The sequence below is a fragment of the Maniola hyperantus genome, chromosome 12 (genome assembly GCF_902806685.2).
Source record: "Maniola hyperantus chromosome 12, iAphHyp1.2, whole genome shotgun sequence".
NCBI classification, from domain to species: domain Eukaryota; kingdom Metazoa; phylum Arthropoda; class Insecta; order Lepidoptera; family Nymphalidae; genus Maniola; species Maniola hyperantus.
Window position 1 is genome coordinate 1,619,361 of NC_048547.1, and position 24,508 is coordinate 1,643,868.

At 46.2% G+C, this 24,508-nt stretch overlaps 1 protein-coding gene across 1 annotated transcript in view; it reads left to right on the top strand.

Annotated features, from left to right (window-relative positions):
- LOC117986909 (fatty-acid amide hydrolase 2-A-like) overlaps window positions 1-20,676 on the top strand; it is a 42,371-nt gene extending 21,695 nt beyond the window's left edge. Inside the window, exons 6-14 of the mRNA XM_034973872.2 lie at window positions 1,261-1,486; window positions 2,080-2,297; window positions 6,124-6,235; window positions 6,886-7,064; window positions 8,788-8,907; window positions 9,298-9,399; window positions 10,356-10,523; window positions 19,262-19,441; window positions 20,280-20,676. Coding sequence (XP_034829763.2) covers window positions 1,261-1,486; window positions 2,080-2,297; window positions 6,124-6,235; window positions 6,886-7,064; window positions 8,788-8,907; window positions 9,298-9,399; window positions 10,356-10,523; window positions 19,262-19,441; window positions 20,280-20,369 — 1,395 coding nt within the window. The 3' untranslated portion in view covers window positions 20,370-20,676. The remainder of the gene's footprint in view (window positions 1-1,260; window positions 1,487-2,079; window positions 2,298-6,123; window positions 6,236-6,885; window positions 7,065-8,787; window positions 8,908-9,297; window positions 9,400-10,355; window positions 10,524-19,261; window positions 19,442-20,279) is intronic.
- Window positions 20,677-24,508: the final 3,832 nt, after the last annotated feature.

The window sequence follows — 24,508 nt, forward strand, 5'->3', positions numbered from 1 at the left end:
TGGCTACTTCGGTCCGAATTATTTCTTCCGAATTTGAGACTGACGGACGACGACGGAGAGAAATCGGATGACGGAAGTCGGATCTAGTGCGTAAATTACCATACAAATAGTTCTACTTTTATGACTATAGTCCGCGACAGGTTGAGATGTTAATCGAGATATGAGGTGGGGGGACGCCCCGCTCCCAGAAACTTTTAAAGGCAGATTGGTAGGTACCTATTTAAGCATACGAATTTTGATTTTATTGTCTTGCGAGGTGTGAATAGTAGAGTATTAAACGTGTGGGTAACTAATACTGTCTTAATCTTGGACGTCGCTCAACCCCGCGCTTCACTCAGATTCTAGATGCAACACCCTCGCTACGCTCGGGAGTTACTCTGCAATCATTCGTTACGCTTGGGATTTATCCCGACGCCCGCCCGTGACGTAAGACATTACAATACTCCCGTGTTGAATAATCTACAATTAACTATGTTGCAAGGCTGCATTCGCGAATAGTATGACAGAATACTTCGTCTAATACAAATAACCAACATTGTAAAAAAAAATAACGTAAAAACTAAAGACAAATTACATTACATTAACATCTCTGTACAAGATATATTGCTTAGGTACTCGCTAATGTTATTAAACTAACACGCTAAAATATTATTTGCATGACAATAAAATTAGAGGTACTAGATGATGCCTGCGACTTCGTCCGCGTGGATTTAGGTTTTTGAAAATCCCGTGGGAAATCCTCTTTGATTTTCTGGGATAAAAAGTAGCCTTCCCCGGGATGCAAGCTATCTATGAACAAAATTTGGTCAAAATCTGTTGAACGGATGGGCCATGAAAGGTTAGCAGACAGATAGATAGACACATGTATATTTTGGGAGCTTATTGTAAAACCGTACATGTTTATATTATATCTATTTATATTCATACTAGCTGACCCGGCGAACTTCGTACCGCCTAACACGTCACTCAATTGTTTTGCCTTCCCGGAACCCCTCCACTAACACTTAAACTTTATGGTATGGTATTAAAGTTCAAATTGACTTTTAAGTATTATTACGAATCTTTTGTATGGGAATAAAGAAAAGTGTTGATTTTAGACTTTTTCAGGCAATTTTTTTAAACTTTTCTCTCCGTAAGAACCATCCTCGTACTTCATGGAATATTATAAAAAAAGAATTCAGCTGTTCTCGAGATTTGCGCTTAGCAACACATTCAGCGATTTATTTTAATATATAGAAAGATATCTTTTGACTGTCATAGTTGTCCAGTGAAGAAGTGGTAACCAGTTTCATAGAGCGGATCAAGGAAGTGAACCCGCTCCTCAACGCGATGGTGCAGGAGATATTCTCCACTGCGCTAGCGCAGGCAAAGGAGATCGACCTCATGCTGCAGGAGGTCAGGGTCAAGGGCCAGATGGATGAGCTGGTTCTCACCAAACCCTTGCTGGGAGTCCCCTTCACTGTCAAAGAGAGCTGCTCGCTTAGCGGTAAGTCTATCATCTTTTTTAGGGTTCCGTACCTCAAAAGGAAATAGGAAACCTTATAGGATAATTTCCTGTTCTGTCTGTCGTGTCTATAAGACAAAGGTATCAAAAAATTTACTATATTGGTTTCAGATTTCTTGTACGATGGAGCGGAACCCTTCGTGTGCGAGTCCGACTCGCACTTGCCCGGTTCTTTTTAATTCCATTACAAGTTAGCCCTTGACTGTAATCTCACTTGGTGGCAAGTGATGGTACAGTTTAATTTGGAAAATCTTGTAAATAAATAAAAATTAGTTCACTGCATCATAATAATCCGTCCACCGGTGGACACAGGTCTCTTACCTCTGTCTGTAAACCTTCATTATCATCATCATCATTATGATCAACCCATTGTTGGCTCACTACAGAGCACGGGTCTCTACGGGTGAGAAGGGTTTTGGCCATCGTCTGCCACGCTAGCCAAGTGGGAATTGGCAGACTTCACATACCTCTGAGAACATTATAGAGAACTCTCAGGCATGCAAGTTTCCTCACGTTTTCCTTCACCGTTAAAGCAAGCACACGTATAACTCTGAAAAGTAACCCTCATTTTCCAGGAATGTCCAACTCAGTAGGGTGTCTGGAGCATCAAGGCAGAGTGGCCCTGAAAGACGGTGACGCTGTGAGCCTGGTGAAGAGAGCCGGAGCCATTCCTCTCCTCGTGTCCAACACGCCAGAGCTGTGCCTCGGCTGGGAGACGACGAATTTACTCAACGGGACGACGAATAACCCCTACCGTCTCAACACCACTCCCGGAGGGTCGTCAGGGGGGGAAGTAAGTCATGTTAAGCTTAAACTTTTCTATTATAAATACTATCTGTCCCGGCTTACTCACGTGTGTAGTCGACGTTAGCCCGACTAGTTTCGAACCCATACGGGGTCCTTTTTCAAGGGAGTTCGTCCGCGCCCGCGCCGCGGTTTTGACTGCGGGACGCACGTGCCGCTGCCCGTAGAGCCCGTTGTGAGGGTGGCTGGGGTGGGGGGGGAGACAAGACAAGACAAGGGCATCAGTCGTGGGACGGGACACCATAAGCTCCGCGTGCCTGGATTTCGGTGACGGTTCCAGTGATGAAGAACAGTAGGAACTGTCGGGAGACGATCGGCAGCTGTCTCCCCCCCCACCCCAGCCACCCTCACAACGGGCTCTACGGGCAGCGGCACGTGCGTCCCGCAGTCAAAACCGCGGCGCGGGCGCGGACGGACTCCCTTGAAAAAGGACCCCGTATGGGTTCGAAACTAGTCGGGCTAACGTCGACTACACACGTGAGTAAGCCGGGACAGATAGTATTTATAATGGAAATCACTCACGGTAGTTTAAACGCTAAATTAAACTTTTCTGTTACCATCTTCTGTAACGTAGAAATTCATAATGGAAACTTTTCAGTCACCATAGTCTAATGTAGAGGTTCACAATGGTTTTTAGTAAGAAAGACGGATATACAGAAATCATTCTTTATTTCCTTTCCTCATAACCTTTCATCATAACTAGTAGATATTACAAATTCAGTTGTTGTTGATTCGTGGGAGGAATAACCCCTACCGTCTTAGCACCACTCCCGGAGGGTCGTCAGGGGGGGAAGTAAGTCATGTTAAACTTAAACTTTTCTGTTACCATCTTCCATAACGTAGAAATTCACAATGGCAACTTTTCTGTCACCATCACTAACCTTATTATAAATGCGAAAGTGTGTTTGTTTGTTGGTTTGTCCTTCAATCACGTCGCAACGGTGCAACGGATTGACGTGATTTTTTTGCATAGCTTATGCTCGCGACTTCGTCCGCGTGGACTACAAAATTTCAAAACCCTATTTCACCCCCTTAGGAGTTGAATTTTCAAAAATCCTTTCTTAGCGGATGCCTATGTCATAATACATCATCACTTCCGATCAGGTGTGATTGTGGTCAAGCGTACACCTATAATGAATAAAAAAAAAAAAAAAAAAAAAATAGCTATCTGCATGCCAAATTTCAGCCCGATCCGTCCAGTAGTTTGAGCTGTGCGTTGATAGATCAGTCAGTCAGTCAGTCAGTCATTCAGTCAGTCAGTCAGTCAGTCACCTTTTCCTTTTATATATATAGATAAAGACCTGGAGAGTGACATATGCTACTTTTTATCCCGGAAAATCAAAGAGTTCCCACGGGATTTTTAAAAACCCTAATTCCACGCAGGCAAAGTCGCGGGCGTCAGCTAGTATTCTATAACGTAGAAATTCACAATGCAAAGGTCGGCAACGCATCGGCGGTTCCTCTTGTGCTGCAAATGTTCATGGGCGGCGGTAATCACTTAACATCAGGTGACCCGCCTGCTCGTTTGCATGCTATCTCTATTTAAAAAAAATGCAAACTTTTCTGCCACCATCTTCTAATGTACAAATTCACAATGGTTCTTAGTAAGAAAGACGGATTTTTTTTTATTTATTCAGATACAAGTTAGCCCTTGACTGCAATCTCACCTGGTGGTAAGTGATGATGCAGTCTAAGATGATAGCGGGCTAACATGGAAGGGGTATGGCAGTTTTTATTAAACCCATACCCCTTTGGTTTCTACACGGCATCGTACCGGAACGCTAAATCGCTTGGCGGCACGGCTTTGCCGGAAGGGTGGTAACTAGCCACGGCCGAAGCCTCCCACCAGACCAGACCAGAAATTTAGAAATTATAAAATTCCAAACCCCTGCCAGGAATCGAATCCGGGACCTCCCACTATTAAGACCACAGCGCTCACCACTGTGCCAGGGAGGTCGTCAAAATATACAGAAACCTTTTACCTTTCATCTTAACTAGTAGATATTACCAATGCAGTTGTTTTCGATATAACCCCTACCGCCTTAGCACCACTCATGGAGGAAACGCTTAAACTTTTCTGTTACTTTTCGTAAGAAAAACAGATGTATGTAAATCCTGTAAAGTGTGGGTGTGCGGGGCGTCCCATCGCCTCATACCCCGATTGCCATCTCGACCTGTCGCGTACTGTACATTGCAAGTTTGTCAAAATTCCGTGGAAACTCTTTAAAGAAGCCTGTCTCAGCAAGTTATCTCTATACCAAATATATATAAAAATGAATCGCTAAATGTGTTGCTGATCGCAAATCTCGAGAACAGCTGAACCGATTTCGCTAATTCTTTTTTTTATAATATTTCTTGGAAGTACGAGGATGGTTCTTACGGAGAGAAAAATATCAAAATTTGCCTGAAAAAGTCTAAAAACATCACTTTTCTATATTTGCTTTTCTTCATTCCCATACAAAAGATTTGTAATAATACTTAAGAGTCAATTTGAACTTTAATACCATAAAGTTTAAGTGTTAGTGGAGGGGTTCCGGGAAGGCAAAACAATTGAGTGACGTGTTAGGCGGTAGGTACGAAGTTCGCCGGGTCAGCTAGTACCAAATAGATAATGACTACATCTTCGATTTTAGCATCTGCAACTTATTTTACCGCACACATGTTATGCTAATATTAGCTTCGCGACAATATTTACCTACCATTATTGAATCATAAACCAAGATAAACATACAATTATAGACAACTAGATGATGCTCGCGACTTCGTCCGCGTCGATTTAGGTTTTTAAAAATCCCATGGAAACTCTTTGATTTTCCGGGATAAAAAGTAATCTATGTCCTTCCCCCGGATGCAAGTATATCTGTACTAAATTTCGTCAAAATCGGTTGAACGGATGGGCCGTGAAAGGCTAGCAGACAGACAGACAGACACACTTTCGCATTTATAATATTAGTATGGATTAGTTTTTGCTCACTATACTTTACATATGCACATTTTTTATTTATGACTGACTGACTGACTGATCTATCAAAGCTCAGCTCAAAATACTAGACGGTATAGTCCACGCGGGGCATAAGCTAGTTTTGAATAAACGTCGCGCGTCGTCAACTTTTTAATTAGGAACTTTAAAAAATAAAACATTTTGACGAATTGAGAACCTCCTCCTTTTGTAAGTCGGCTAAAAGTACAAAATAATTTAGTTTTTAGGGTTCCGGACCTCAAAAGAAAAAAGGAACCCTTATAGAATCACTTCGTTGCCTGTCTGTCAATTCGGGTAAATCAAAGCCTATATGGTACTTCCCGTTGACCTAGAATCATGAAATTTGGCATGTAGCATTGTCTAAGGTGCCATTTCCACGGACGAGAGAATCGCAGCGATAGTCTCGCAGTGTCACCAAATAGACCAATGGCCACAGCGCGATACTATCGCCGACGATAGGTATTTGGTCGAACTCGTTGCGATTCCCTCGCCCGTGGTGATGGCGCCTTATAGCACAGGTAAAGAGAAAAATCCGAAACCCGTGAATTTGTGGTCACATCGGTGGTTAAAAAATTAGAAAGTCTTATTTTATTTTAAAGAATATTAGCCATGTTAAATAACAAATATTCCCCTTTCCTCTCCAACTATGCGTCAAGCTTGTGCTAGGAGTAGGTACGACAATAGTGCAACGGGTGGGGTTTGAACCGTCGAACCTTCGGTTTACAGTTCACTCCTTTACCGGTTGAGCTATTGAGGCTCACTGTTTATTGTCGATGGTACGGAACGCTTAGTGTGCGAGTCCAACTCGCACTTGACCGGTTTTTTTTAATTACAGGCGGCTCTGCTGGCGAGCGGCGCGTCTCCACTGTCGGTGTCGTCCGACATCGCCGGCTCGATCCGCGTCCCCGCGGCGTATTGCGGCGTTTTTGGACACAAACCCACTCCTGGTATAAATATTATTTATCTGCTAGACGTTGCCCGCGACTTTGTCCGCATGGATTTAGTTTTTTAAAAATCCCGTGGGAACTCTTCGATTTTCCGGAATAAAAGCCTATGGTCCTTCCCCGGGATATAAGCCAACTCTGTACCAAATTTCATCAAAATCGGTTGAACGGTTGGGCCGTGAAAAGCTAGCAGACAGACAGATTCACTTTTGCATTTATAATATTAAGTATGGATTTTTGCATGGATATAGTTAAAGACCTGGAAAGTGACATAGGCTTCTTTTTACTCCGGAAAATCAAAGATCGATTCGATCCATTGAATTGATTCCACGGGATTTTTTAAAAACTACTAGCTGACCTGCTTTGAGTTTAGAAAATTGAGGGGGAGGTTGAGTTAAATTTTTCTCTCCGTAAGAACCATCCTCGTACTTCAAGGAATATTATAAAAAAAGAATTAGCGAAATCGGTTCAGCTGTTCTCGAGATTTGCGATGAGCAACCCATTTAGTGATTCATTTTTATATTATAGATTTCCACGCGGACGAAGTCGCGGGCATCATCTAGTAATTTGTACAGAATAACAGCTTATATTTGCCGGATTCAGCGATCTCATAGGTGTTGTAGCTATATCTAAATAGCCATGAACGTTTTCAGGGGTGATATCGATCGAAGGGCACGTCCCGACGCTGACGGACGAGAACTACCCCAAGTTCCTCACGGTGGGGCCCATGACTCGCTACGCGGAGGATCTGCCCCTCGTGCTGTCGATCATGGCGGCCGAGGAGGCGCACAAACTGAGCCTGCACAGACCTGTGTCAGTCAACCAGCTGAGGGTAAGTTCCGTCAAGGAAATCAAACCATGAAATAATCCGGAAACTGAAATTTTGTTTACATTACAAAAAAATTAAAATTATGTAATTTCTAGTACAATGGTACGGATCCCTTGGTGTGCCAGTCTCACACGCACTTGACCGGTTTTTAATACATACTAATTTTAACAGTAAATTAAACAAACAAACTACATCTGACGACCTCCCTGGCGCAGTGGTGTGCGCTGTGGTCTTAATAGTGGGAGGTCCCGGGTTCGATTCCTGGCAGGGGTTTGGAATTTTATAATTTCTAAATTTCTGGTCTGGTCTGGTGGGAGGCTTCGGCCGTGGCTAGTTACCACCCTACCGGCAAAGCCGTGCCGCCAAGCGATTTAGCGTTCCGGTACGATGCCGTGTAAAAACCAAAGGGGTATGGGTTTAATAAAAACTGCCATACCCCTTCCAGGTTAGCCCGCTATCATCTTAGACTGCATCATCACTTTCCACCAGGTGAGATTGCAGTCAAGGGCTAACTTGTATCTGAATAAAAAAAAAAAAAAAAAAAACAAAGTCGACTTTGAAGTGAAGCCACACAATGCGTTGCGGCGCCTGAGCGTTGCCGCTGCGTTATCCTACATAGAAATCCCTGTACTATGGCACAGGACGTCGTGCGACGCCTCACACTGCACGCTGAACGGACTTGGGACCAGAGAGAGACGAGGCGGGGAGGGGTAGTGCGTTGAAAGAAAAGAAAGAAGAATGAAAGAAAAACGTTTATTTTTGAACGCCGTTCTCTCTACCTTGCTTGGAGCTATGCTTGGAGTTTCTCTACGTGATCAAATCAAAAATGAGGAGATCCGTAGGAGAACTAGAGTAACCGACATAGCTCAACGGGTTGCGAAGCTGAAGTGGCAATGGGCAGGGCACATAGTTTGTACAACCGATAGACGTTGTGATCTCAAGGTGCTGGAATGGCGACCTCGCACCGGAAGACGCAGCGTTGGGAGACCCCCCACTAAGTGGACGGACGACATCAGACGAGTCGCAAGGAAGCAGCTGGATCCAGGCGGCGCAAGACCGTGGCGTGTGGGAGTCCCTACAAGAGACCTATGTTATGTCCAGCTATCAGTTGATGATTATTATTATTATTATTTATTTATTTATTATTTAATTAGAACGGCCATAAAGCCAATTACACTAATTAAAGTACGAGTACAAACTAACATAAACATACATACAAAAATTGTTAAAATTATAAATTTTAAAAAGCAAAATTATAAATTTTCACAAAAGTGCAAAATCTGACCCATGAGGTCGGCCCATTTGTCAGCAAATATGTCACAGCGAGGGGACTCCTTCAGCAGCGCGTTGAGCGCAGCCAAAGTGCGCGGTATGGGTGACCACTGACCGGAGCGCGCTAACATGCGACTAAACGGACTTACGAAAAATTTGGAGCGGTGGCGGAGATAGCTGTAATTAGAGGGTGCATAAACGCAGCAGAGCTTGTTGTGTAGTTCAGAGCAGTCGATCACACCCCTAAAAATCTTGCAAATTGTACCAATTTGGTCGCAGTCTCTTCGGGTTTGGAGCAAGTGATGATGATGATGTTCTCTTTACCGATACCAGAGCGACAACGCAGTGCTGTGTGGCACCCAATACTCAAATCCACAGCGTACCGGAAACGCATCGTGTGGCCTCAGGTAGTTACCAAAATGTAGAAGGGGGTCAAAGAATGTTACCGTCACAGATATACCACATGACGGAGGCGGCCAACACGGCGGCGTTGGTGGGCGTGCACCCCGCCATACAGAACGCGGTGCGGAAAGCCGCAGACTATCTGCACAAGTGCGGCGCGACGCTATGCGATGTAAGTATTACAACAACAACAAAATTTAGATATTTATGTAGTTTATTAGATTCTAGTACCGTAGACCTATTCCACTTCTTGATACGCCTTACTCACAACCTTGAATGGGAAGCTGGAAGAAATCTCTGTTTAGAGATAAGCATTTCCAATGTAACTTAATTTATTATTACTTTGTAACTACAATTTTGGTACATGAAAAATAAAAATAAATAAACCTCCCACCAGAGATGAGTGTATGAGTGACAGAGACAACGCTCTACAAATCCGAAATGTCATTCTAAAGGCCGATGTACATTACTTTCTGCCGCGTACTGTACAGTCATGTTTAAGTAAAATTATTGAGAACAAACAATGGATAGATATGACACGTCTGTTATTTTACTATTCCAGGAAAAGTTTGTGGAATTGGAAGAGTCTGTGGAAATGTCGGTGTCGGTATTCTTCGCGATGAAAGACATCCCCAACATGCTCCAGGACCCGCTCGACCCTAAGGTAAGGCTGTTAATCATCATCATCATCATCATGATCAATGATTTTAGATTGACCTGGCTTGCTCATTGGAATATTTATTTATTGTAGGGGGACTGCTGCCGCTAGCGTTTTGGCCATATTGGCTTGTTTGCAAAACCTAGAGCGGTCGGGCAGTTGTTCCCCGGCCATCGTGTATACCGGACCTACCTATTGTATTTATCTTATACTAACTGACTCGGCGAACTTCGTAACGCCTAACTATCGATTCTTTATTTTTTTTATTTTTTTGAATACTTACAATTTTTTTTAAAATTCTCTCCGTAAGAACCATCCTCGTACTTCAAGGAATATTATAATATTCCTTAAAGTACGCAAATCTCGAGAACAGTTGAACCGATTCAGCTGTTCTCGAGATTTGCGATCAGCAACACATTCAGCGATTCATTTTTATATATAAAAAAAGAAGATTTGTGTTTATAACTTTAACTAAAGAATTTATTAAGTCAGTAACTTATTGGTGAACTTGTGTGTTATTTACCCGGTAGACTGACAGAGGAACACGGCGCTACAGATTGGTAAGAGCCGTGTAAATCTATATATATAAAAGGAAAAGGTGACTGACTGACTGACTGACTGATCTATCAGCGCACTGCTCAAACTACTGAACGGATCGCGCTGAAATTCGGCATGCAGATAGCTATTGTGACGTAGGCATCCGCTAAGAAAGGATTTTTCAAAATTCAACCCCTAAAGGGGTAAAATAGGGGTTTGAAATTTGTATGGAAGTCTGTTAGTTTTGAAGTTAGAAGTTTAAAGTTTTGTAGTTAATATTTTTGCAATTAGCAGTATGACATATTTTATTAAGCTCATATATTAAAATCTCATTGTTAAAGATCAAGTTTAAGGGTTTAAAATTTGTTTACTCCACGCGGACGAAGTCGCGGGCATAAGCTAACCTATATTTATTATACTTTTAGCACGAAAAGAATCTACTAGTGGAAATAATGAAGTACTTCTGCGGAAACGGCTCGCGCTCGTTACAAGCGCTGGGCTTCGCCTTGCTGCGGGAGAAGCTGCTGTTCATCCCGCGGCGGCGCCTCAAGCACCATCGCGAGAGAGCGAGTCGACTGAAGACAATCATGACGGTATGTACAGCCCATAGCGACTCGGGTATCAGAACATATCAAAGCGTTACAAGCGCTGGGCTTCGCCTTGCTGCGGGAGAAGCTGCTGTTCATCCCGCGGCGGCGCCTCAAGCACCATCGCGAGAGAGCGAGTCGACTGAAGACAATCATGACGGTATGTACAGCCCATAGCGACTCGGGTATCAGAACATATCAAAGCGTTACAAGCGCTGGGCTTCGCCTTGCTGCGGGAGAAGCTGCTGTTCATCCCGCGGCGGCGCCTCAAGCACCATCGCGAGAGAGCGAGTCGACTGAAGACAATCATGACGGTATGTACAGCCCATAGCGACTCGGGTATCAGAACATATCAAAGCGTTACAAGCGCTGGGCTTCGCCTTGCTGCGGGAGAAGCTGCTGTTCATCCCGCGGCGGCGCCTCAAGCACCATCGCGAGAGAGCGAGTCGACTGAAGACAATCATGACGGTATGTACAGCCCATAGCGACTCGGGTATCAGAACATATCAAAGCGTTACAAGCGCTGGGCTTCGCCTTGCTGCGGGAGAAGCTGCTATTCATCCCGCGGCGGCGCCTCAAGCACCATCGCGAGAGAGCGAGTCGACTGAAGACAATCATGACGGTATGTACAGCCCATAGCGACTCGGGTATCAGAACATATCAAAGCGTTACAAGCGCTGGGCTTCGCCTTGCTGCGGGAGAAGCTGCTGTTCATCCCGCGGCGGCGCCTCAAGCACCATCGCGAGAGAGCGAGTCGACTGAAGACAATCATGACGGTATGTACAGCCCATAGCGACTCGGGTATCAGAACATATCAAAGCGTTACAAGCGCTGGGCTTCGCCTTGCTGCGGGAGAAGCTGCTGTTCATCCCGCGGCGGCGCCTCAAGCACCATCGCGAGAGAGCGAGTCGACTGAAGACAATCATGACGGTATGTACAGCCCATAGCGACTCGGGTATCAGAACATATCAAAGCGTTACAAGCGCTGGGCTTCGCCTTGCTGCGGGAGAAGCTGCTGTTCATCCCGCGGCGGCGCCTCAAGCACCATCGCGAGAGAGCGAGTCGACTGAAGACAATCATGACGGTATGTACAGCCCATAGCGACTCGGGTATCAGAACATATCAAAGCGTTACAAGCGCTGGGCTTCGCCTTGCTGCGGGAGAAGCTGCTGTTCATCCCGCGGCGGCGCCTCAAGCACCATCGCGAGAGAGCGAGTCGACTGAAGACAATCATGACGGTATGTACAGCCCATAGCGACTCGGGTATCAGAACATATCAAAGCGTTACAAGCGCTGGGCTTCGCCTTGCTGCGGGAGAAGCTGCTGTTCATCCCGCGGCGGCGCCTCAAGCACCATCGCGAGAGAGCGAGTCGACTGAAGACAATCATGACGGTATGTACAGCCCATAGCGACTCGGGTATCAGAACATATCAAAGCGTTACAAGCGCTGGGCTTCGCCTTGCTGCGGGAGAAGCTGCTGTTCATCCCGCGGCGGCGCCTCAAGCACCATCGCGAGAGAGCGAGTCGACTGAAGACAATCATGACGGTATGTACAGCCCATAGCGACTCGGGTATCAGAACATATCAAAGCGTTACAAGCGCTGGGCTTCGCCTTGCTGCGGGAGAAGCTGCTGTTCATCCCGCGGCGGCGCCTCAAGCACCATCGCGAGAGAGCGAGTCGACTGAAGACAATCATGACGGTATGTACAGCCCATAGCGACTCGGGTATCAGAACATATCAAAGCGTTACAAGCGCTGGGCTTCGCCTTGCTGCGGGAGAAGCTGCTGTTCATCCCGCGGCGGCGCCTCAAGCACCATCGCGAGAGAGCGAGTCGACTGAAGACAATCATGACGGTATGTACAGCCCATAGCGACTCGGGTATCAGAACATATCAAAGCGTTACAAGCGCTGGGCTTCGCCTTGCTGCGGGAGAAGCTGCTGTTCATCCCGCGGCGGCGCCTCAAGCACCATCGCGAGAGAGCGAGTCGACTGAAGACAATCATGACGGTATGTACAGCCCATAGCGACTCGGGTATCAGAACATATCAAAGCGTTACAAGCGCTGGGCTTCGCCTTGCTGCGGGAGAAGCTGCTGTTCATCCCGCGGCGGCGCCTCAAGCACCATCGCGAGAGAGCGAGTCGACTGAAGACAATCATGACGGTATGTACAGCCCATAGCGACTCGGGTATCAGAACATATCAAAGCGTTACAAGCGCTGGGCTTCGCCTTGCTGCGGGAGAAGCTGCTGTTCATCCCGCGGCGGCGCCTCAAGCACCATCGCGAGAGAGCGAGTCGACTGAAGACAATCATGACGGTATGTACAGCCCATAGCGACTCGGGTATCAGAACATATCAAAGCGTTACAAGCGCTGGGCTTCGCCTTGCTGCGGGAGAAGCTGCTGTTCATCCCGCGGCGGCGCCTCAAGCACCATCGCGAGAGAGCGAGTCGACTGAAGACAATCATGACGGTATGTACAGCCCATAGCGACTCGGGTATCAGAACATATCAAAGCGTTACAAGCGCTGGGCTTCGCCTTGCTGCGGGAGAAGCTGCTGTTCATCCCGCGGCGGCGCCTCAAGCACCATCGCGAGAGAGCGAGTCGACTGAAGACAATCATGACGGTATGTACAGCCCATAGCGACTCGGGTATCAGAACATATCAAAGCGTTACAAGCGCTGGGCTTCGCCTTGCTGCGGGAGAAGCTGCTGTTCATCCCGCGGCGGCGCCTCAAGCACCATCGCGAGAGAGCGAGTCGACTGAAGACAATCATGACGGTATGTACAGCCCATAGCGACTCGGGTATCAGAACATATCAAAGCGTTACAAGCGCTGGGCTTCGCCTTGCTGCGGGAGAAGCTGCTGTTCATCCCGCGGCGGCGCCTCAAGCACCATCGCGAGAGAGCGAGTCGACTGAAGACAATCATGACGGTATGTACAGCCCATAGCGACTCGGGTATCAGAACATATCAAAGCGTTACAAGCGCTGGGCTTCGCCTTGCTGCGGGAGAAGCTGCTGTTCATCCCGCGGCGGCGCCTCAAGCACCATCGCGAGAGAGCGAGTCGACTGAAGACAATCATGACGGTATGTACAGCCCATAGCGACTCGGGTATCAGAACATATCAAAGCGTTACAAGCGCTGGGCTTCGCCTTGCTGCGGGAGAAGCTGCTGTTCATCCCGCGGCGGCGCCTCAAGCACCATCGCGAGAGAGCGAGTCGACTGAAGACAATCATGACGGTATGTACAGCCCATAGCGACTCGGGTATCAGAACATATCAAAGCGTTACAAGCGCTGGGCTTCGCCTTGCTGCGGGAGAAGCTGCTGTTCATCCCGCGGCGGCGCCTCAAGCACCATCGCGAGAGAGCGAGTCGACTGAAGACAATCATGACGGTATGTACAGCCCATAGCGACTCGGGTATCAGAACATATCAAAGCGTTACAAGCGCTGGGCTTCGCCTTGCTGCGGGAGAAGCTGCTGTTCATCCCGCGGCGGCGCCTCAAGCACCATCGCGAGAGAGCGAGTCGACTGAAGACAATCATGACGGTATGTACAGCCCATAGCGACTCGGGTATCAGAACATATCAAAGCGTTACAAGCGCTGGGCTTCGCCTTGCTGCGGGAGAAGCTGCTATTCATCCCGCGGCGGCGCCTCAAGCACCATCGCGAGAGAGCGAGTCGACTGAAGACAATCATGACGGTATGTACAGCCCATAGCGACTCGGGTATCAGAACATATCAAAGCGTTACAAACGCTGGGCTTCGCCTTGCTGCGGGAGAAGCTGCTGTTCATCCCGCGGCGGCGCCTCAAGCACCATCGCGAGAGAGCGAGTCGACTGAAGACAATCATGACGGTATGTACAGCCCATAGCGACTCGGGTATCAGAACATATCAAAGCGTTACAAGCGCTGGGCTTCGCCTTGCTGCGGGAGAAGCTGCTGTTCATCCCGCGGCGGCGCCTCAAGCACCATCGCGAGAGAGCGAGTCGACTGAAGACAATCATGACGGTATGTACAGCCCATAGCGACTCGGGTATCAGAACATATCAAAGCGTTACAAGCGCTGGGCTTCGCCTTGCTGCGGGAGAAGCTGCTGTTCATCCCGCGGCGGCGCCTCAAGCACCATCGCGAGAGAGCGAGTCGACTGAAGACAATCATGACGGTATGTACAGCCCATAGCGACTCGGGTATCAGAACATATCAAAGCGTTACAAGCGCTGGGCTTCGCCTTGCTGCGGGAGAAGCTGCTGTTCATCCCGCGGCGGCGCCTCAAGCACCATCGCGAGAGAGCGAGTCGACTGAAGACAATCATGACGGTATGTACAGCCCATAGCGACTCGGGTATCAGAACATATCAAAGCGTTACAAGCGCTGGGCTTCGCCTTGCTGCGGGAGAAGCTGCTGTTCATCCCGCGGCGGCGCCTCAAGCACCATCGCGAGAGAGCGAGTCGACTGAAGACAATCATGACGGTATGTACAGCCCATAGCGACTCGGGTATCAGAACATATCAAAGCGTTACAAGCGCTGGGCTTCGCCTTGCTGCGGGAGAAGCTGCTGTTCATCCCGCGGCGGCGCCTCAAGCACCATCGCGAGAGAGCGAGTCGACTGAAGACAATCATGACGGTATGTACAGCCCATAGCGACTCGGGTATCAGAACATATCAAAGCGTTACAAGCGCTGGGCTTCGCCTTGCTGCGGGAGAAGCTGCTGTTCATCCCGCGGCGGCGCCTCAAGCACCATCGCGAGAGAGCGAGTCGACTGAAGACAATCATGACGGTATGTACAGCCCATAGCGACTCGGGTATCAGAACATATCAAAGCGTTACAAGCGCTGGGCTTCGCCTTGCTGCGGGAGAAGCTGCTGTTCATCCCGCGGCGGCGCCTCAAGCACCATCGCGAGAGAGCGAGTCGACTGAAGACAATCATGACGGTATGTACAGCCCATAGCGACTCGGGTATCAGAACATATCAAAGCGTTACAAGCGCTGGGCTTCGCCTTGCTGCGGGAGAAGCTGCTGTTCATCCCGCGGCGGCGCCTCAAGCACCATCGCGAGAGAGCGAGTCGACTGAAGACAATCATGACGGTATGTACAGCCCATAGCGACTCGGGTATCAGAACATATCAAAGCGTTACAAGCGCTGGGCTTCGCCTTGCTGCGGGAGAAGCTGCTGTTCATCCCGCGGCGGCGCCTCAAGCACCATCGCGAGAGAGCGAGTCGACTGAAGACAATCATGACGGTATGTACAGCCCATAGCGACTCGGGTATCAGAACATATCAAAGCGTTACAAGCGCTGGGCTTCGCCTTGCTGCGGGAGAAGCTGCTGTTCATCCCGCGGCGGCGCCTCAAGCACCATCGCGAGAGAGCGAGTCGACTGAAGACAATCATGACGGTATGTACAGCCCATAGCGACTCGGGTATCAGAACATATCAAAGCGTTACAAGCGCTGGGCTTCGCCTTGCTGCGGGAGAAGCTGCTGTTCATCCCGCGGCGGCGCCTCAAGCACCATCGCGAGAGAGCGAGTCGACTGAAGACAATCATGACGGTATGTACAGCCCATAGCGACTCGGGTATCAGAACATATCAAAGCGTTACAAGCGCTGGGCTTCGCCTTGCTGCGGGAGAAGCTGCTGTTCATCCCGCGGCGGCGCCTCAAGCACCATCGCGAGAGAGCGAGTCGACTGAAGACAATCATGACGGTATGTACAGCCCATAGCGACTCGGGTATCAGAACATATCAAAGCGTTACAAGCGCTGGGCTTCGCCTTGCTGCGGGAGAAGCTGCTGTTCATCCCGCGGCGGCGCCTCAAGCACCATCGCGAGAGAGCGAGTCGACTGAAGACAATCATGACGGTATGTACAGCCCATAGCGACTCGGGTATCAGAACATATCAAAGCGTTACAAGCGCTGGGCTTCGCCTTGCTGCGGGAGAAGCTGCTGTTCATCCCGCGGCGGCGCCTCAAGCACCATCGCGAGAGAGCGAGTCGACTGAAGACAATCATGACGGTATGTACAGCCCATAGCGACTCGGGTATCAGAACATATCAAAGCGTTACAAGCGCTGGGCTTCGCCTTGCTGCGGGAGAAGCTGCTGTTCATCCCGCGGCGGCGCCTCAAGCACCATCGCGAGAGAGCGAGTCGACTGAAGACAATCATGACGGTATGTACAGCCCATAGCGACTCGGGTATCAGAACATATCAAAGCGTTACAAGCGCTGGGCTTCGCCTTGCTGCGGGAGAAGCTGCTGTTCATCCCGCGGCGGCGCCTCAAGCACCATCGCGAGAGAGCGAGTCGACTGAAGACAATCATGACGGTATGTACAGCCCATAGCGACTCGGGTATCAGAACATATCAAAGCGTTACAAGCGCTGGGCTTCGCCTTGCTGCGGGAGAAGCTGCTATTCATCCCGCGGCGGCGCCTCAAGCACCATCGCGAGAGAGCGAGTCGACTGAAGACAATCATGACGGTATGTACAGCCCATAGCGACTCGGGTATCAGAACATATCAAAGCGTTACAAGCGCTGGGCTTCGCCTTGCTGCGGGAGAAGCTGCTGTTCATCCCGCGGCGGCGCCTCAAGCACCATCGCGAGAGAGCGAGTCGACTGAAGACAATCATGACGGTATGTACAGCCCATAGCGACTCGGGTATCAGAACATATCAAAGCGTTACAAGCGCTGGGCTTCGCCTTGCTGCGGGAGAAGCTGCTGTTCATCCCGCGGCGGCGCCTCAAGCACCATCGCGAGAGAGCGAGTCGACTGAAGACAATCATGACGGTATGTACAGCCCATAGCGACTCGGGTATCAGAACATATCAAAGCGTTACAAGCGCTGGGCTTCGCCTTGCTGCGGGAGAAGCTGCTGTTCATCCCGCGGCGGCGCCTCAAGCACCATCGCGAGAGAGCGAGTCGACTGAAGACAATCATGACGGTATGTACAGCCCATAGCGACTCGGGTATCAGAACATATCAAAGCGTTACAAGCGCTGGGCTTCGCCTTGCTGCGGGAGAAGCTGCTGTTCATCCCGCGGCGGCGCCTCAAGCACCATCGCGAGAGAGCGAGTCGACTGAAGACAATCATGACGGTATGTACAGCCCATAGCGACTCGGGTATCAGAACATATCAAAGCGTTACAAGCGCTGGGCTTCGCCTTGCTGCGGGAGAAGCTGCTATTCATCCCGCGGCGGCGCCTCAAGCACCATCGCGAGAGAGCGAGTCGACTGAAGACAATCATGACGGTATGTACAGCCCATAGCGACTCGGGTATCAGAACATATCAAAGCGTTACAAGCGCTGGGCTTCGCCTTGCTGCGGGAGAAGCTGCTGTTCATCCCGCGGCGGCGCCTCAAGCACCATCGCGAGAGAGCGAGTCGACTGAAGACAATCATGACGGTATGTACAGCCCATAGCGACTCGGGTATCAGAACATATCAAAGCGTTACAAGCGCTGGGCTTCGCCTTGCTGCGGGAGAAGCTGCTGTTCATCCCGCGGCGGCGCCTCAAGCACCATCGCGAGAGAGCGAGTCGACTGAAGACAATCATGACGGTATGTACAGCCCATAGCGACTCGGGTATCAGAACATATCAAAGCGTTACAAGCGCTGGGCTTCGCCTTGCTGCGGGAGAAGCTGCTGTTCATCCCGCGGCGGCGCCTCAAGCACCATCGCGAGAGAGCGAGTCGACTGAAGACAATCATGACGGTATGTACAGCCCATAGCGACTCGGGTATCAGAACATATCAAAGCGTTACAAGCGCTGGGCTTCGCCTTGCTGCGGGAGAAGCTGCTGTTCATCCCGCGGCGGCGCCTCAAGCACCATCGCGAGAGAGCGAGTCGACTGAAGACAATCATGACGGTACGGACGGTATAGATAGTTCCATGATGACGCGCCCCACTCTTTGTCCCAATCGGTTACAATGCAAATGTGCTATGTGCTGTTAGATTGTGAGTTCTATCGTAAGTCGTAACGCACCGATCAGCGATGTGGGCACTCGCACAAGAAGATAAATTAGGCAAAGACCACTCCCCGCACCCGTGGTTTTCTCGCACGAAAAATAGTGGGGCGCGTCTTCGTGGATGGAACTATCTATACATGTAGTTTCTGAAGTACTTAAGTGGAAACGGCTTGCGCTCGTTTTGTTTTTTCTATCGATAAATTCTCAAAAACAACCCGGAGTTGGTAAATCAACGGTATCCGTGTCTCAGAGAGCACTTAAAGCCATTAGTCCTGCGCTCATTGCGCAATATTAAAACATAGCAAACGAAGGAAAGACAATCTAAATATATGAAAGGAAAAGGTGACTGACTGACTGATCTATCAACGCACAGCTCAAACTCCTACTTTACTGATCGGGCTGAAATTTGCAGATAGCTATTATGACGTAGGCATCCGCTAAGAAAGGATTTTTGAAAATTCAACCCCTAAGGGGGTGAAATAGGGGTTTGGTGTAGTCCACGCGGACGAAGTTGCGAGCATACGCTAGTTTTATTACATTTCCGCATTATTAATTTTTAAGGGTAAGCCAACTGGGTAAGGGGGTAAGGGTAAGTAGCTGGGTAAGGGGGGGTAAGGGCTAGTAAAGGTTTTACTTTTGAACTGATAAAGTAAATTTCGACTACTCTCTTGTTTATGTGAAATGAACGGCCTGTGCAGAACGTATACGAATACGAATACGAGCGATCTTAATATACGAACTCCTGATGCCTGTTATTATGACAAGTAATTTGTCGTGTTTGCAGGAAAAGCTGGGATCCGATGGAGTTTTTCTGTACCCAGTTCACAGTTCGCTGGCACACTATCATCACCAAGTATTCCTACGAGCTTCGGGAGTGATGTATTCCATGCTGTTCAACGTCCTCGGCTTCCCCGCCACTGTAGTACCCATGGGGATGCACCAGGGGCTCCCCGTGGCCATACAGGTGACTGATTACCATTTGTACCCTGTTATTACTATCTGTACCCTGGCTATGTATATCCTACCTAGTTCTATGCCCTGTGCATGTTGTCCTGGCGTAGTACAGTAAAAAGGATTCCTTTGAGCTTCGGGAGTGATGTACTCGATGCTGTTTAACGTACTAGAATTCCCCGCCATTGTGGTGCCCATAGGAATGCACCAGGGTCTCCCCGTAGCCATACATGTGGCTGATTACCATTTGTACCCTGTTATTACCATCTGTAACCTGCTATGTATATCCTACCTAGTTCTCGTGCATGATTCCCTGGTGCAGTGCAACCATCAAGTATTTCTTCAAGCTTCGGGAGTGATGTACTCAATACTTTTCAACGTATTGGGTTTCCCTGTCACTATGGTGTCAAAAAAAAGCCCAAATATTTGTAGTACCAAATCTATATATTATGTAAAAGCTGACTGACTGACTGGCTGGCTGATCTATGTACTGGACGGATCGGGCTGAAATTTGGCATTTAGATAGCTATTATGACGTAGACATCCGCCAAAGGATTTTTGAAAATTCAACTCCTAAGGGCGTAAAACAGGGGTTCGAAATTCGTGTAGTTTACACGGACGAAGTCGCGAGCATAAGCTAGACTTTAATATAAATGTAGCGTTCAATAATATTTCGTTATCCAAAGAATAATTCTGTATTCAAGGATTGCCATATTTACCTGTCTACCACAAATTTACCACGTACGGTATTTGTGCTACACATACTCACGATCACTACATGTGCCCATGATTACCACATGTACCCTAGATTACCATATGTACCTACGATTATCTTATTGTTTCTGTAACAGGTAATCGCAGCACCATATCAAGACAGACTATGCCTAGCGGTCGCGAAACAACTGGAAGAAGGATTCGGTGGATGGCAACCTATAGTATAAACTAGAATAAGAACTAATGGTTACAGTATGCGGCAGAAAATAATGTACATCGACCTTTAGACGGAGATAGCGGATTTGCAGAGCATTGTCTCTGTCGTTGAGACCGACCAAACGTCATAATATATACTCGAATTTTTGATTAAACAACACTTTTTGACATTAGCTCTTGTCAAATCTTAAAATAATGATACCATATTTAAGGTAATAGTGATGTATGTGGTTCAATTGTGTCATGTCAATGAGTCAATGAACCAGTTCCCGCTTCTCTATTTTAATTTGAGCTCATATAGAGTAAAAAAGGAAGCATTATAACACTAGTAAATAATTACTAAAAAATAAAATAAGTACTTAGAGGTAGATAAGATTGGTATAATAGTGCTTTAAAAAAAAACCGGCCAAGTGCGAGCCAGGCTCGCGCAATGAGGGTTCCGTACTGCGATCTTATTTTTTCGACATTTTGCACGATAATTCAAAAACTATGATGCATAAAAATAAATAAAAATCTGTTTTCGAATTCACAGGTGATACACCTTTCATATGATACCCCACTTGATATAGTTATCTTACTATGAAAATTGAAAATACTAATTATTAGTTTATGACCACAATTTAATTTTTTTTTGTGTGATATAACCACAAATTCACGGTATTCAGATTTTTCCCCTAATATCAGCTATAAGACCCACCTACCTACCAAATTTCATGATTCTAGGTCAACGGGAAGTACCCTGTAGGTTTCTTGACAGACAGACAGACAACAAAGTGAACCTATAAGGGTTCCGTTTTGCCTTTTGAGGTACGGAACCCTAAAAAGGTTTTAGGATATGATTTACTGAGTAATTAGGTGGTTTTAGACGTTATTAAACAATTTACAGCAGGTGATTGAGTTTTTTATAATTTTTATATCTTTAATTCCATTGAACCATCGACTCACAATGTCACCTTGCCAAAGTTACCAGTAGCTACTGTACCAACTCAGTTGGTGATTCTTTTTCTTCTTCTTCTTAATTTGCTTTATGGCTTTCAGTAGTGCCACACCGAGCACAATGCAGCGATTCTTTTTGCCCCCCGCACTATTTATTTTTCATAAAAATCACTGGAAACGTCAAAAAATGTTGTTAAATTAAAAATTCGACTATAGGTATGAGTGACAGAGACAATGCTCTACAAAGCCGAAATATCATTCTAAAGGCGGATGTACATTATTTTCTGCCGCGTACTGTACATTAGTACTATTAAGTATGAGAAAGATGATTGTGTGTCTAATTGAATATGTTTTTGAAGAATTTACAAGCAGGCTTCTTGGAGTTAAGAGTAACCCTGACGGACTCTGCAGTGCTTTCCGTACGCTCGTAGTTTGATTCTTATTAAAATTTCATTGAGTTTGATTGGTTCATATCCAAATGAGAACCTAACTACGTTTGTATGGAGAACGCTTGAGAGTGTGCTTGGGTTACTTCTCTTAAATAAAACTTGATTGTTTTTAAGGGTTCCGTACCACAAAAGGAAAAATAAAACGTTATAGGATCACTTTGTTATAGATAGTTCAACTCAGTTGTGCGCGCGGCCCGGATGTGTGCGTGGGCTTGTAAATATACAACTTGTATCTGTCTGTCTGACCGTCGTGTCGTACTTCCTCAGATCAAAAAATCCAGTCAAGTGCGAGTCGGACTCGCACAGGAAGAGTCCCGTACCATCGTACAAGATAGTTATTTTATTTATTTCTATTTACATACATGGCGGTCATTTCGAAATTCGCCATCTTGGTTTTTTTATTATTTGTGGTTATAGTGGCAATAGAAATACATACTGAAAATTTCGGTTATGTTACGGTTCATGAGATGCAGTCCGCTGACAGACTAACGGACACCAAAGGCTTACTAATAGGGTCCCATAGGAACCCTAAAACTATTGACTCAAAAATATTTTTTTACTAAACCTACTAACCAGACCTATCAGGATTTGAATTCCAGACTTCTTATTAGGCAGTACAAGTACTCGCTATGGAGGTCTAATCACTTTTTTACAGAAATCAATGTATTATTTTAAATATAAATCCTATACTTGTAAATATTCCTATAGTTATAGTAGCGTAAAATTATTTTCTTACCCTTTACCCTTAAATGACTTATTTATGTATGTTGTAATTGTACGTTGTTTAAATATACCGGCAATCTCTGACTTGTTTCATATTACGGCCATCGATGTATCGGCTAATTCTGTTGTACGCAATTTATATTCTAAACTACAGTTCATACAAAATGACTCCTCACGCGCCATTTTAACTCTATGGGTCAATTGTCATGTCAAAAGTACGATTTTAGTCATTTTTATAATGGTTAACCGTACAGTGCGACTCTTAGCACTTGAATGACATTGACAGGGGGGCGCTGTTTGAGAACAAAGGCTTGGAATATTCAAACAAGAACAAAGGGGACACTTAACTGCAATAGTTAGTTCCGATTTTCGCCACGCGCCAAGAAAGCCTTGTCGCACTGTACTTTTGACTCTTTTTTGACATGACAGTTGAAACTTGACACATAGAGTTAAAAATTAAAATGGTGGGCGAGTTCTCATTTTGTACAGACTATACTTTAGTGATTTTGTGTAACAGAATTGGCCACAAGAACTATAACATTATAGCCTATTTTCATTCACCTAGAGTCAAGATAAATATAATCGTGAAAATCGTGCTATATGTGAAAAGTATAGAAAAAGTTATATTTTTTTATGCATAAAAGAAATAGTGTTTTTTCCAAGGTTTTTTCCAAACCCAGCGTAGGTAGGTATATCAAAATGAAATTATATAAAAAATCTATGAGTATGCCGGTATTTTAAAATGACACTGAAATAAATGATATTCTCTAAGGTCCTATCTATTGGATATTTTTTTATAAAACGGCGTTTATTCAAATAAAAACGTAGGTACTTATGTAGTACCTCAAATAAACGCAATAGGGATGTTGCCTACTAGTTAAATCAACAACCAGTTTTGTAGAGCGTTGTCTCGGTCGTTGAGACCGACAAAATGTCACAGGTTTGAGTGCAGAGTGACAGAGAACGCTCTAGGAAGCCAAAATGTCTTTCTAAAGGTCAATGTACAATAATTTATTGCCGGCTGCTGTATGTATGGTATATCATGAGAACATGGATGTGACGTCATAAACATTTGACTCATTTGACGTAGGTACTTTTTAGTTAATCGATTTAAAAATAGTTAAAAATAGTTATAAAACTAACGCTGGACGTGGATTTTACGAATTTTAGAAAACCCTTTATTGAATAATTACTAAAAAAATACTTTATTTTTGACATAAGACAGCATCCCAATTTGAAATGATCATAGAGGAAATGATGGTAAACTGAGGGACCTTAAGATATTTTTTTCTTTGATCTGAATGTGCTGTGACAAAACTTAACTTTAACATTTATAAATGTATTTATAATGAACGTAGTTACTCTTTAAAAGTAAAATATTTAAAAAAAAACTTGTTTTTTTTTCCCAGTTCATCGTCGTTATGATTTAACATGCATTCAAAGTTCGCATAAATATCGAATCCCGCCAACAGTCACGTGACTGTTACGGAAGAGCGGGATCGGGCTGACTGACTGAGTGCACCATGACGTCACGCACATTGAACGGGAACCGGTCGTCTCACGCTCACTTTAAAATTCTATATCTTTGGGCAGATTACATACCGAGTACAGTGGCGAGTCAGTGTACTCGGTTGGTATTATAAACACTTTAACGAGTGCAATTTCTCAGCCACAGCACTGTCTCGGCCGAGTGACATTTTATTGTCTCGCTTCACTACTCGGTAGGTGTCACGTAGCCCATGAGCTTAGGAAATTAAGCTGACGTATCGAAATAATTATTTTACGAGGATTTCTTATTTTTAACGGATAATGCGGAAAGCTAACATTTAAAATTAGTGAATGTTAGCTTTCTATATTCTCAATTCATTCATTTCATTCTCAATTCTACAAAAATAAAACCTCTCGTTATTATACCAAACTTACCCATCTCTACCGTAAACATTTCGTTTCATTCAATCAAAACTACTTGGCAATACTGCTAGTCATAGATTATCTACTGGCTGCTAGTGCTAGCAAAGAAAAGTAAAAAGTTGTAATTTGTC